Consider the following 12,183-nt stretch of genomic DNA (forward strand, 5'->3'; position numbering starts at 1 on the left):
GCGTAGAGGCAATGCCTCGAAAGTTATAGGCAGACTAGCACATTTGTTCATCATAAACCTTTCAGAGTCACAATGCAGGAATTCTGGATTTTAAAACCAGAAAAGTACAACGGAGAAAATTACAAAAAATTGGAAAAAACTATGCTTTATCAAATAAAAGACATTGTGGGCGAAAAACACTGCCTCAAAATTCATAGGCTTGCTCATTACCGCACTCAGAAAGCTTAAAATGGCACTATAAAATCAGGAATAGCAGATTTTGAGGCAAGAAGAATCCGATAATGAAATTTTCAGAAAATACAAAAAATTGCACTTTTTCTTAAATAAAAAATATTCCATAAGCACAGAGACACTGCCTCAAAAGTCACGAGCATACGAACACATCAGCCGATTGAGAAGTCGTGAAGTGATTCTATAAAATAAATAATTTGTAAATTTTGACACAAGAAAAGTACAACAATAAAATTTACAGAGAAAAGAGAAGAAAGTATGTTTTCTCACATAAAAAATATTCCATAGGCCGAAAAACTCTGCCTCAAAATTTATAGGCTCGCTAACATATCACCTTGCGCAGAAGGCTAGAAATAACACTATAAAATAACTAATTTACCGATTTTGAAACAAGGAAAGAGCCACAATGATATTTACAGAAAATATTATTTTATAACCGAAGAAGCACTACTTCAAAAATTAGAGACTACATCCGATGCTTAAAAGACGCTATAAACTAAAAATATGGTAGAATTTGAAATAAATAAATTATGAAAACGAAATTTACGAAGAGTATAGAAAAATTAACGCTTTCTCAAATATTATAAATTATATTTATAATAAAAATATTCCATTGGTGTATGGGTACAGCCTGAAAAATTACAAGCACGTTACATCAGCTCATTCAGAAGTACTGAATTGTCTAAAAATTTTTAAATTAATGTGCAAAGAATTCGTATCATTTATAGTTGTAATTGAAACCAGTTTTGTGTTGCTAAATAGGAAAAAATTCAAGAATAAGAATGCATTAATCCATTTTTTCTCCGCCCATGCTTCTTTCGCATTTCACCTTAAACTGAGCGAATTCTGTTGTTAAAATTGAGTACATTTTTCATTCTTCATTTAAGCTTTTAATTCACTATTGAGTCTAGACCATGATTTGAAAAGTGAATAAACTGACATCATTCAACATCATAATTAAAAGCGATAATTGTATGAGCTCATAAATTGCCTTATAAAATTACAAACTGTTTTAAAAGTTACTCTTCAATGCACGCAAACCACATACATATTTTCTACATCGAAATCGACTCAGCATAAGTAAAAGTCAATATAATATGCAAATAAAAATGATCATATCGTGAGGTTCATACGCTATATTATACAGCCCATCACGCAGACCATTAAAAACCCATAAATTACCTCAGCTTTAAATTCCAGAGCAAAGCTGCTTCGTGAAGGTCTGTAAGCTGGATCATGTCCTCAACTCCTTCATTTCCCAAGTCTTGTCTTCGCCTCACCTGCCCTTCGCCATCTTGAAGGGCAAAAGTTTGAGCCTGCAAAAAACAGTGATTTGACGCGTTTTATTTCGTATGCGTACGAAACACGAACAACAATTTATGCAATTGGACTTAATGTGATCTTGACTTTGGACATGCCGAGACCGGACGTTCAAGATATGGTTAAAAGGTGCTTATCTGTTCTGCTTAAGTGCACACTTGTTGGTAGATACCTTCTTTCCTTTAACGTTTCTTCTTTATCTCTTTGTTAGCCTCAAAAGCACAGAAAACAGAGGTATTCATTTTTATTACGTCTTACGGGGATAGTCCCAGAAGTAATCGAACTAACACTGAAAGGGCAAACATTTTTCAAAAATATTACATTATATCTCAACATGGTCTCTTTTGAGATTGAGGCACTTTTCCTAGCGATGCTCTATGGGTTTTAGACACCGTTTATAGGAAGAATTTTTGGATGTTTCAAGCTAAACATCAACATCGGACTCCACCTCTTTATTATTTCTGAGACACTTTTTCTAGTTTGCAAATATAAAATATTCTGAGAAGGCCAAATCTAGCGTAAGGGATAGACGAGGAAAAAGTTCGAAACAAAGTTGTTCGGATTTGAAGTGTTTTGATAGGAAAATCTCATTTCACGGCTAGATAGTGAAAAACTAGCATACGTGCAAAGAGCTCGATTTTTGAGAAAATATTAATGGTGAAAACCGTATTTCGATATTTTTACAGTCCACGACGCTAGAGAGCGATTTTCAAATTTCGGTGATTTTCAATATTCTTTTGTTTAGAACAATATTGAAGTAAAGTCAAAACATTCTTAAGGCACCTTTTCGGTGTGATTCCAGTGGCGTGCTTAGTTTTTTGATTCAGCGTACCGTTTTGTCAAAAACCGACATAACTTTTTTATATTAAATGAGAATCCTAGTCGGTTATGACTTCAAATAAATGTCTATTTTCAACTCTACAGGATGTAAAAATTTTATTCCAAATTTCGTGGTAAACGTGATACACCAATGTTCTTTTTGAATATTTTCTCTCTTTTTTAATTGTTTTTTCGATTTGTTGATTATGCTTGGGAAAAGGTCTTTTTTGATTTGTTAGCATTTAATTTGTGGTTTACACTTTTTGAAGCTTCTATAAATCTATAAATATTTTTTAATTGGTTAAACAGTGTTCTAGTATATGGTTGATGTTGCTCGGGATAAGTAGGAAAGTATATCTCACAGGTTGCTTGTGAGTTTTCGTTCGACAATATGAAACACTTTATCATGTCATATTTTTCATGGTTATCTATTATTTTTACTTGGAAAATAGGCACCAAATCAACACTAAACATTTAGAACATTGACGCAAAAATTAAAATATATAAAATTAATAATATTACTGGGACAACTGAGGCCAAAACCAACTTGAACATAAACACAAAAAGTCTAATACTTCAATTATTTTTGAAAATAACTATAGACATATTTACATAGTTAAAAAATGGTTTAAAATGGACATTCTTTTGAAGTCATAACCGAGTGTGGCTTTTATTTAAAATAAAAGAGTGATGTCGGTTTTTGACAAAATGGTACGCTGTAGTAAAAAACTAAACACGCTACTGCAATCGCATCGAAAAAGTATCTTAAAAATGTTTGTGTTTTACTTCAATATTGTCCTAAACAAAAAGTTATGAGGAATTTTGAAAATGGCCGAAATTTGAAAAACGCCCTCTAGCGCCGTGGCCTGAAAAAATATCAAAACTATTTTCTCCATTAATATTTTCTCATAAATCGAACTTTTAACACCTATGCTAGTTTTTCCCCATCTAGCTGAGAAATGGGATTTTCCTGTTAAAACACTCCAAATTCGAACACCCTGTACAGTACTTTTTGAATTATTCCCTATGATGTCTATCATCTCTTTCAGCAGGTGAAATTTTAGCCAAGGGTCTTCCAGTACAGTTTTGTGCATTTCCACAATAATATCTGGAGGGGTCAGATCTGGAGTATCATTGGGCCGACCACTGCGAGGTTCGTTTTGGCAGCTGGTAGGACCGCGTTCTAACTTTGCCTCCCAGCATTTTACAGTTGTTAACGAAGGCCGAGATTGACTAAAACCTTTCAAATTAAAGTATTGCATCACGTATTGATGACTAATTTTTTCGATGTTCACGAAATCACTAAAATAGCTTACTAAAGACGGGTCCAAATCAAACACCAATCAACGTAGCACTCTCAAAATTCAGAAGTAAACCTTTTAAGGGTAGATCTTTGCAATACAGGCAATTTTTATAACAAAAAATCTCCATTTTTGTATATTTCTGATCGAGCACATATGAGACTATCCCCGTTCAACAATCCGGCGAGTTTTCTTTAAACCATACACAGACTTTAAATAATCATGTCATCGTAAGCGTGCTTCAGTCAAATGATGATGTACACTACGTCACCTTTATTTGTAATTACTACGAAGCCGAACAAAGGTCAAAGAATGGTGAAGCAGACGAACAAAAAGTCAAACATGAGTGAAGAAGACACCGATTTTAAAAAGCCCACAATGAGATCCCCATCTCCTCAGATTTCTACACAATCTTCATTTAATTTCGTCCTCTTTAGCAACCGCTCATTGTCCATTGTGACGCCTTATCTAATTCCAAATCAAACATGGAGAGATCCTCCTTTTAAAACTAGACATTCGCTTTCAATGGAATATGTATGATTTTGCGTGATTACCAATAAATCGTCCATTATAAAACAAGTGTAGATTGATTACCATGAAAAATGCGTGTGATTTTTTTGTGCTGGTACATATTTGGAATAAATTATGCGCCTGACCTGCTATGGCGTGCTTCACTGGTTTTTGTCTGAGGGGAAAGTTTGAGAACCGGCAGTTTGAATATATACAGGGAGCGGCTAAATAACTGAAATGAAATGGAAGATATTAAACAAGATTTATGTTCGTTTGTCAGGTTAGGAAAGTCTATGACGGACCCAATGAGAACAGCAAAAATTCATGCGTAGCGTATCATACCTTCCCATTGATGACTGCTTGGACAGTGATCACGTTGGCACTTCTATGACACTCCAAAACTTCACCAGGGATGGAGTGGCCTAACCCGGGGTCAAACCATATCAAATCTCCCGCGTTCCAATCCATTTTTAGGTCAGTGAGTGCTTTGATATCACTCGTGAGGCACTGTAGATGGAAATGTCACATTTTGAATTCTTCAAGTTTATCTGGAAATAAAAAGATAAAATTTTTAAAATTATGTTTATCAATGTGTTATTGATAAAAACATTAATTTATCTAAATCCTATAAGGGGTGCATGAAAAATTTTTATATTAAGAAGCTCATGAGTCTCAAATACTAACGTAGAAATGGCGGAAAATACTTTAAAGGTCAATATCGATAATTGCTCAGATTTAATGTCTAAAGGTTTGAAAGTAGAAATTGCAGATCGACTTCTATATATTTTTTTTAATTTAAACCGACAAATCAAAACAATTTAACAAAATTAAAAGCCAACTTTCATTCATACATAAATTAGAGGCGTTTTGGCTCAAAAGGTCTCCAAATAAAAAAAAAATATGTTGTCCCGTGTAACTGTTCAAAGCCATGGTTGGTCACAGGTCAAATCAAAATAAAACAAGCGTAAAGTTTGGTCTCTAACCAATCGCGACTTCGAACGATTACGCAGGATATTCAATTTTTTTTCATTTGGAGACCTCCCTTGTGCAGCTTAGTAGCAGACAAACATCACGAATTCTCTACTCTAGTGAATCCCACAGTGGAGAAGTAGGGAGCCGATCTATTTCATTTTCGGCACGAGGTCGAGTGGACTTTCTGGGAACTTGTTTTGACCACTGAGATAATTTATTTTTCCCAATAAACAAAAGTTTATTAGCAACGTTCAAACGTTCATTTTCATTATCGGAAATCTCTGTTTTTCTTTTTCTGGGCTAGAATTTCTAGTTTTTAGAATATCTTTCATGTCCGAGTGCAATTCATCATCATACAGATCCGTTTACGAGACCTCCTACATCAAACGAATAAGATGAGCCTCCTCAATCTCTAAACTTGCCATTGTCATTAAAACTGTTGAAATGATAAGGTAGCATCATTGCTATGATATCTGTTTCACAATGTAAACATTTTCTTTTTTGTTGTAGTATGCGGTAGTTCGAAATATTTGAACACCAAAAAGGGCGTCGCTTTCACGCACACAAATGGGGAAAATAAGATATCACATGCACTTCCACTGAATGTTTACAGAATCATAAATTCAAAGAGCTAAAATATGCAGTTACAGCGCAGAAAAAGAAAATGTAGACAAATACTTCTAAAATATACACATCGGAAGTCCAAGGATGTTTTTATAAATTGATCGAAGTTCTCATGAAATTAAGTTATGTTATGCATATGTAATGTAAAAAATTGTTTAATATATGTATAACAAAACTGAGCTTTTGTTGATGTATTCCGAAATAATACTGAGTCATTTATAAGTTGTAGATATAACAAAAAACGCCCTTCCATTAACTTAACAAAACATTTTTGGCAATCAAAAAAGAAGAAGTCTAATACAAAGTATAGCTTCTACGGTTGTTAATTATAGTCCCAATTCTGTCGCCTATATTCAAAATGATATAGTTGATTTCCGCTTGTGATATCCTTCCCCATTCTTCTGATAGTAGCCCCATTAATCGAAACACACCCCAACATATGGGAAACTCTTTTTCGAAGCATGTCCCAGCCATGCTCAATTGGATTCAGATCGGGCGAATGTGCTGGCCATGGCAATGCGACGATTCTTTCGCTGGTCAACCAGTCTGTTACAGTACCGGCGACATTTGGACGAGCATTATCATGCATGAGGCGAAAGTTTTGGCCAACAACGCCAACAAATGGTCGGACTGTAGGGTCAAGAATGGTATCGATGTGCCGTCGAGCTGTCAGGAAACGATTTGAGAAAACCAGGTCGGTTCTGTCGTCAATCATTATTCTGACCCATACTATTATTGTCCCACCTTTGCATGAGTACACTTCCTGGACACGTCGTAAACTTTCAACATTTCCAGGCCGTCTTGACACTCTCATTCGATGAGATTCTGGCTAAAAGCCAAGTCTGGATTCGTCGGTGAATAAAATCGTAGCCCAATCGATTCGATTTCAATTTCGTTATTCTTCGGCGATTGCCTCTGGAAAGAGATCTTAGGACATCTCAGTAATCTTCGACTATGAAAATTGGCTTCATTTAAACGATTTTTAACAGTAACTCGACCTATAGTTACGCGGTGCGCCTGTTGTAAATCTGCAACTAATTTCGAAGCTGTAATTGTAAGTTGTCTTCTAGGTGTTAAAACCAAAAATCGATCTTTAGCTGCAGTTGTAATGCCGCCACGTCCTGGGCGGAGTTCCCGTTTCTCTATGACGTCGCCATAATCGTCTGATTGGACACTTTAGAAAAGGTTCATGTGCTCAGTTACTTGAATTTGTTTCAAACCAGCTTGAAAAAGGCCTACAACTGGATTCATCTCATCTAAAATTAAATGTTGTTTCATGGTAAAACAGAGTATTTTGCCTTCAGTTGAACGTTTCGGATTAGGAAACCAATGGATATTCAAACAAGACAACGATCCCAAACATACCGCCCTGGTTGTCAAAGAATGGCTCCTTTACAACGTGCCCAAGCAACTTCATTTTCTATCACAATCGCCAGAACCCTATCGAACACCTATGGGAGCTTACCCATCGATTCCGACATGTATAAAGAATTTTCTTTACCAATTATGTTAATATTTGTTTCTCCTATAGCTTTTAAAAGATTAAAAATTTCAAAAAATACATATAAAAATATATCTTTTATTCAGTCACCTACTTACAATACATAACTGTCTCTCAGCTTAACAAAACGCCATTGAAAACCGGGCTTCAAGGCTCAAATTTAATTCATTCATATCCACTTTAGTTGCTTTTAATGTAACCAAGGAAATGAAAGTTTTTTTAGAAATGTAACAGTAATGTCCAAGACACAAGGTTTTGTTACCGTGACAGCTACCTACAACCCACGTCACTACATTATGCCATAATCGTTGATATGTGTACCAAGCAAATTGGCTTCCATTTCATTCATTAATGCTTAGGATGTTCTGCCAAAGGAAATGACCTGTGCATATAGGTTTAAAAGCCCCTAGACGCAGTTCCCACCATTGTTCAGTCTCCAAATGAATCATTTTATTGTCAGTAACAGGTGGCACGTCATCTTTATGGCGAAATTCTCAGTCAGGCAAGCATACTTTCGCAAGGGGGCCATAGCTTGGGGAAATTACGAGGGTAAACAATCGCCCAAGAATAATATATAAAGTTATCGTCTCGACGAACTGCCTAGATGTCCGAGTATAGCTGCCATTTCTCTTTCAGTTTCCAATATGCTGATTTGACAAAAAGATGCTTCAAATCTTTAGGGACACTTTTGGGGCTCATCACCATGCGAGATATAGAGAGTATTTCTTAATGTCGTGCTAATATTTCAGATGCCAGTAGCAAAACGATCTGACCATCACCATGTCTCGGGGTCAAGAAACCGGAAACCGATCGACTGAATAATTTCAACGCAAAGAAGTTTCTAAAACAATAAACGCATTCACCTCAAAGAACTTAAGATTCACAAAGCCGCCATTGTACAGTTAATAGTGGACACTTCTACGTCCTCGGCATCAATGAATTGACCAAGAATATTAATGGTTCACTATTAAAACGGGTTCAATGTAAATTTCCATTATTATCCTTAAAGTGGTAATGTATTAGACGCACAAAACGTTGTTATGTATTGTCTCAAAACGTTCTGATCGAACTATCCAAAACGTACTTATCGAATGTCCCAAAACGTTCTTATTGAATGTTTCAAAATATTCTTATGGAATGTCCCAAAATGTTCCTATCGGACATCTCGAAATGTTCTTATCGGATATCTCAAAATGTTCTTATTAAATATCGCATGGTTGGCCTAGTTTGTGTGTCAAGCTAGGAAAAATTATTCTAAAATGCCACTGGTTGTGATTATAGTAAAAATTACATAAATTAGTTGGGGCAACAGTTTGTGCAACCAGGAAAAAAGTACAGTTACATGGCGATTTTGTATCGTTACATCATAACTTTTGGCCGCTCGGTGCTATTAACACCTGGGTATATTAACTAATGTTCGTGATAAGCACACGTGAAGTAGACTTAATTAATTACTTTCACGGTTTAGCCTAGAACGAGGCTCGTCGAAGAAAGTCGTACAAAATAAATATTTAGTCAATGAAACGATTCCGATACTATGGGAAAGTTCATTGAAGATCATCGACCAAAATTCGATGCAAACAAACATCCTCGTGCAAGACCTCGTTTTAATACGCAATTTTTGCATTCCTCGAGATTACGAGGTGTAGACCACCACCAACCATCCAACCAATCTTGCGCGTACTTATATCACCACATAAATAAGGTTACGCGTCTTGGTGTCTTGATAGTTGTGCCATCCATGCAGTTTGCAGATTCCAGGGTTGAGTTTTCATGCCAATTTTAGTAGATTGCGAATTGTGGCTCGACCCCCTCTGCAGGCCATTTTCCTGGCAACAACTCTTCATTTTAATACTGTTATTGGTTTGATCAAGGCATAACGCAAATACTGATCATTGTAACTGGTCAAGGCCTTCGTGCGACATTCTTCAGTTACAAATTCTTCTATTAGTCATCGCTTCGACTATAAGACAATTATTATTGACTTCGGAGGAAGGATAAAATTTCTATTTGATCTGTTTTAATCCGCCACATGCGAGGAAGTGCATGATGTTACGAAACAGGCAGCGAGTAAGAAAAACTAATGGTCAACATAGTTAATGATTTAATGAACCCCAAGCAGAACAAGAAAAAGTGAAAAATAATGGCCGCTATGTAAATGCTGTGGAGCACATAGAAAGTACAGGGAAATGAAACTCGAGATGGAATCTTTATAGCAAAATCGTTCTGACATAATCGCACCATGCGATATACCATTTGTGTCCTCAAGTTCATCATAATTAATACTTTCCCATCACTATCAGCCGTTGCGTTTTAAAGTTGCAGTTATTGCAAAATTGCATAAAATTGCTATTTCACTATTATTAACGCCTTGCTGATGGAATTCAAGGAATGGCATTTATGCTTATGAGCGTGGCATGAATAGTTGCCATGATTGATGAAGTATTTTCCCTTGAGTCTGGGTAATTTATTCAATTATGATGTTAACCTGAAATTCCAAGATGCTGCGATCAAATGTTGGAGTGCCCTTTGACGCCAGCGCAAACTTCGCGGAATCGGTCAAGGCGGTTTCTTGGCTCTCGGCTAAGAGAAACCTTACATGTAAGCTACATGTAAAAACATAGTGAAACATCGCATCTCACCTCGCACCTCGCCAGTTACCTCGACGTTCATCTCGCGATTCACCTCGCCACAAATTGACCATCATCGCCGATTAACATAGTGAAGTTTATACAGGGTGATCTAGTTTTAACGCACATAACTTTAATAGCGCATTTAACGTCCAAAAATAATGTCAGTTTGCTATATAATCTTACGTCCAATAAAGCCTCCTTTAGTAAATATAGGGGGTTCAAGTTTAATTTAAGGAATGGAAAATAATATTTTTTTTCAAAAAGAGCTAGAGAATCTTTAACGAAATTTCGAAGGTGTTAATGACCTTAAACGACATATATGTTTAACTGGTAAGAAATATATTATTTAACTTTTCCAGAGGTGTGCCTACTTTTGTGTTAGGGGATATTTTTTCAGAAAAAGTGGTGCGCAACTGGCTCTTTTGAAAATTTAAATTATTATCGAATTCCTCGTTCAATTTTAAAGAAATAGTCTCTGTTAAGATTTTTTCGCCCGATCCACTGTTTCCATTTTTAATGCACGTACTAAATTAATAATTTGAACATGATGGCACCAACACTTTACTGGAACTCTCAAAAGAAAAGCAAATCGATCCACCACATTTTTAAGAGTAAAGATAAATACTGAGTATTTTTACATCAAAAGTAATTATTTAGTATGCATCAATTTATGTATGTAGGTATCAAAATAACATGAAGCAAACGAAACCTGCATTAAAGTAATGTTAATTTTTTTACTTGGAAACAATGGGTCCGACAAAAAAATCTCAAGAAAAACTATTTCTTCGAAATTGAACGAGGAATTTAAAAATAATTTTTATTTTCAGAGAAGCCAACAACAGACCACTTGTCTTGAAAAAATATCCCTTCACATGAAGGTAGGCACGCCACTGGAAAACCTAAAAATGTGTTCTTTCAGCAAAACGTATGCGTAATTTATAACCGTCAACACCTCCAAAATTTCCTTAAAGAATCTTTAACCCTTTTTGAAAAAAATTAATATTTTCCATTGTTTAAATTAAATTTGAAACCCCTGTATGTGCCAAAGGAAGCCTTGTTGGACATCTATTTATACAGTTAATTGACATTATTTTTGAACGTTCAATACACTTTTAAAATTATGCGGGTTATACAGGGTGTTTCATAACCCTAGGATCAAACTTAAGAAGAATGTTCAGTGCAGTAATGGAAAACATCTGAATATAAGAACCCATATCGGTAAACGTTTTTTCCTGAGACGCTACGGCTTTATGACGTTTTTGTCAAGTTTTAGCACGTTTCATTTTAAATTATTTGTACAAAACAATACTATAGTAATTGTTCAAAATGTCGTCCCTGAACTTCATTATATTTTTTAAAACGACGCAACATTATTTCTGCGGATTTGGCTAAAAGTTTGATAGTCCTTTTGAGTGACTTAAATGCCGCAGTGATTCATGAAATCAAGTTTTGCTGTTTTCACTATCGTTTCGCAAACCGGAGATTTTACGCACCCAACGGAAAGAAGTCAGAAGGTGCTAAATCGGGTGACCTAGGGGACCACGGAACTGAACCACCTCTACTACTGTACTTCTGAATTAATGAAGTTTAAGTACGATATTGTAAAAAAATTCTGTAGTGTTACTTTGTACAAAGGAACTAAAATATAAAAAAATAAAACTCGATAAAGCACTTTTTCACACCGCAGCTAATTAACATAGTGATGAAGTTTGGGTCACCGTTTATCCTAGTTCATTTGCCTAGTTTCTCACGAAGAGAGATGTTGCAAAAATGTTGTCTGCTCCAGATAGTGATAGTGACTCGCCAAATACCTTGATATGGCGGCCATGGGTGGCAAAGAAAGATCGAAGATGGAATGTGCGTCCAGTGAATGAACAGTGAATTCTTTCGTTTACACCAGCAACTTAAAGCATATACTGATTAATATTATGCATACTTAAGAATCACCTAGTCTACGTGGAATTACACGTAGCAGCTTATTGAACAAAGAATAGACGCGCCACAATATGCCAACTTATAACAACAAATTGGTAGTAACACTCAGATAGCAAGAAAGATATAATTTATTTTGTTAGTAAAATGTTGGTAAAGTTTACTGGTTGTATATCTACATAAGATATATCACCAGTCATTGTTACTTATTGTTGGGTAGTTCGTTGTCTATTTCGTACATAAGCTCTCTTTTTCCATTGGTAATCGTTGAACTCTTATTCGTAATAACAGTTTGTCCTAAGGCGGTCATTTTTTAACATAGGGCAAACAAGATATTAAG

The 12,183-nt window shown here is 35.5% G+C and overlaps 1 protein-coding gene across 3 annotated transcripts in view; it reads right to left on the reverse strand.

Moving 5' to 3' along the window:
• The window catches only part of Myo10A (Myosin 10A), a 45,543-nt gene that overhangs the window by 30,331 nt on the left and 3,029 nt on the right, over positions 1-12,183 (reverse strand). For all 3 annotated transcript variants that reach the window (XM_066297303.1, XM_066297302.1, XM_066297301.1), the window contains exons 2-3: positions 4,524-4,729; positions 1,414-1,547 (exon numbers count right to left, since the gene is read on the reverse strand). In XM_066297303.1, the coding sequence (XP_066153400.1) occupies positions 1,414-1,547; positions 4,524-4,649 (260 nt within the window). In that variant the 5' untranslated portion in view covers positions 4,650-4,729. The remainder of the gene's footprint in view (positions 1-1,413; positions 1,548-4,523; positions 4,730-12,183) is intronic.

The sequence above is a fragment of the Euwallacea fornicatus genome, chromosome 28 (assembly GCF_040115645.1).
Source record: "Euwallacea fornicatus isolate EFF26 chromosome 28, ASM4011564v1, whole genome shotgun sequence".
NCBI classification, from domain to species: Eukaryota; Metazoa; Arthropoda; class Insecta; order Coleoptera; family Curculionidae; genus Euwallacea; species Euwallacea fornicatus.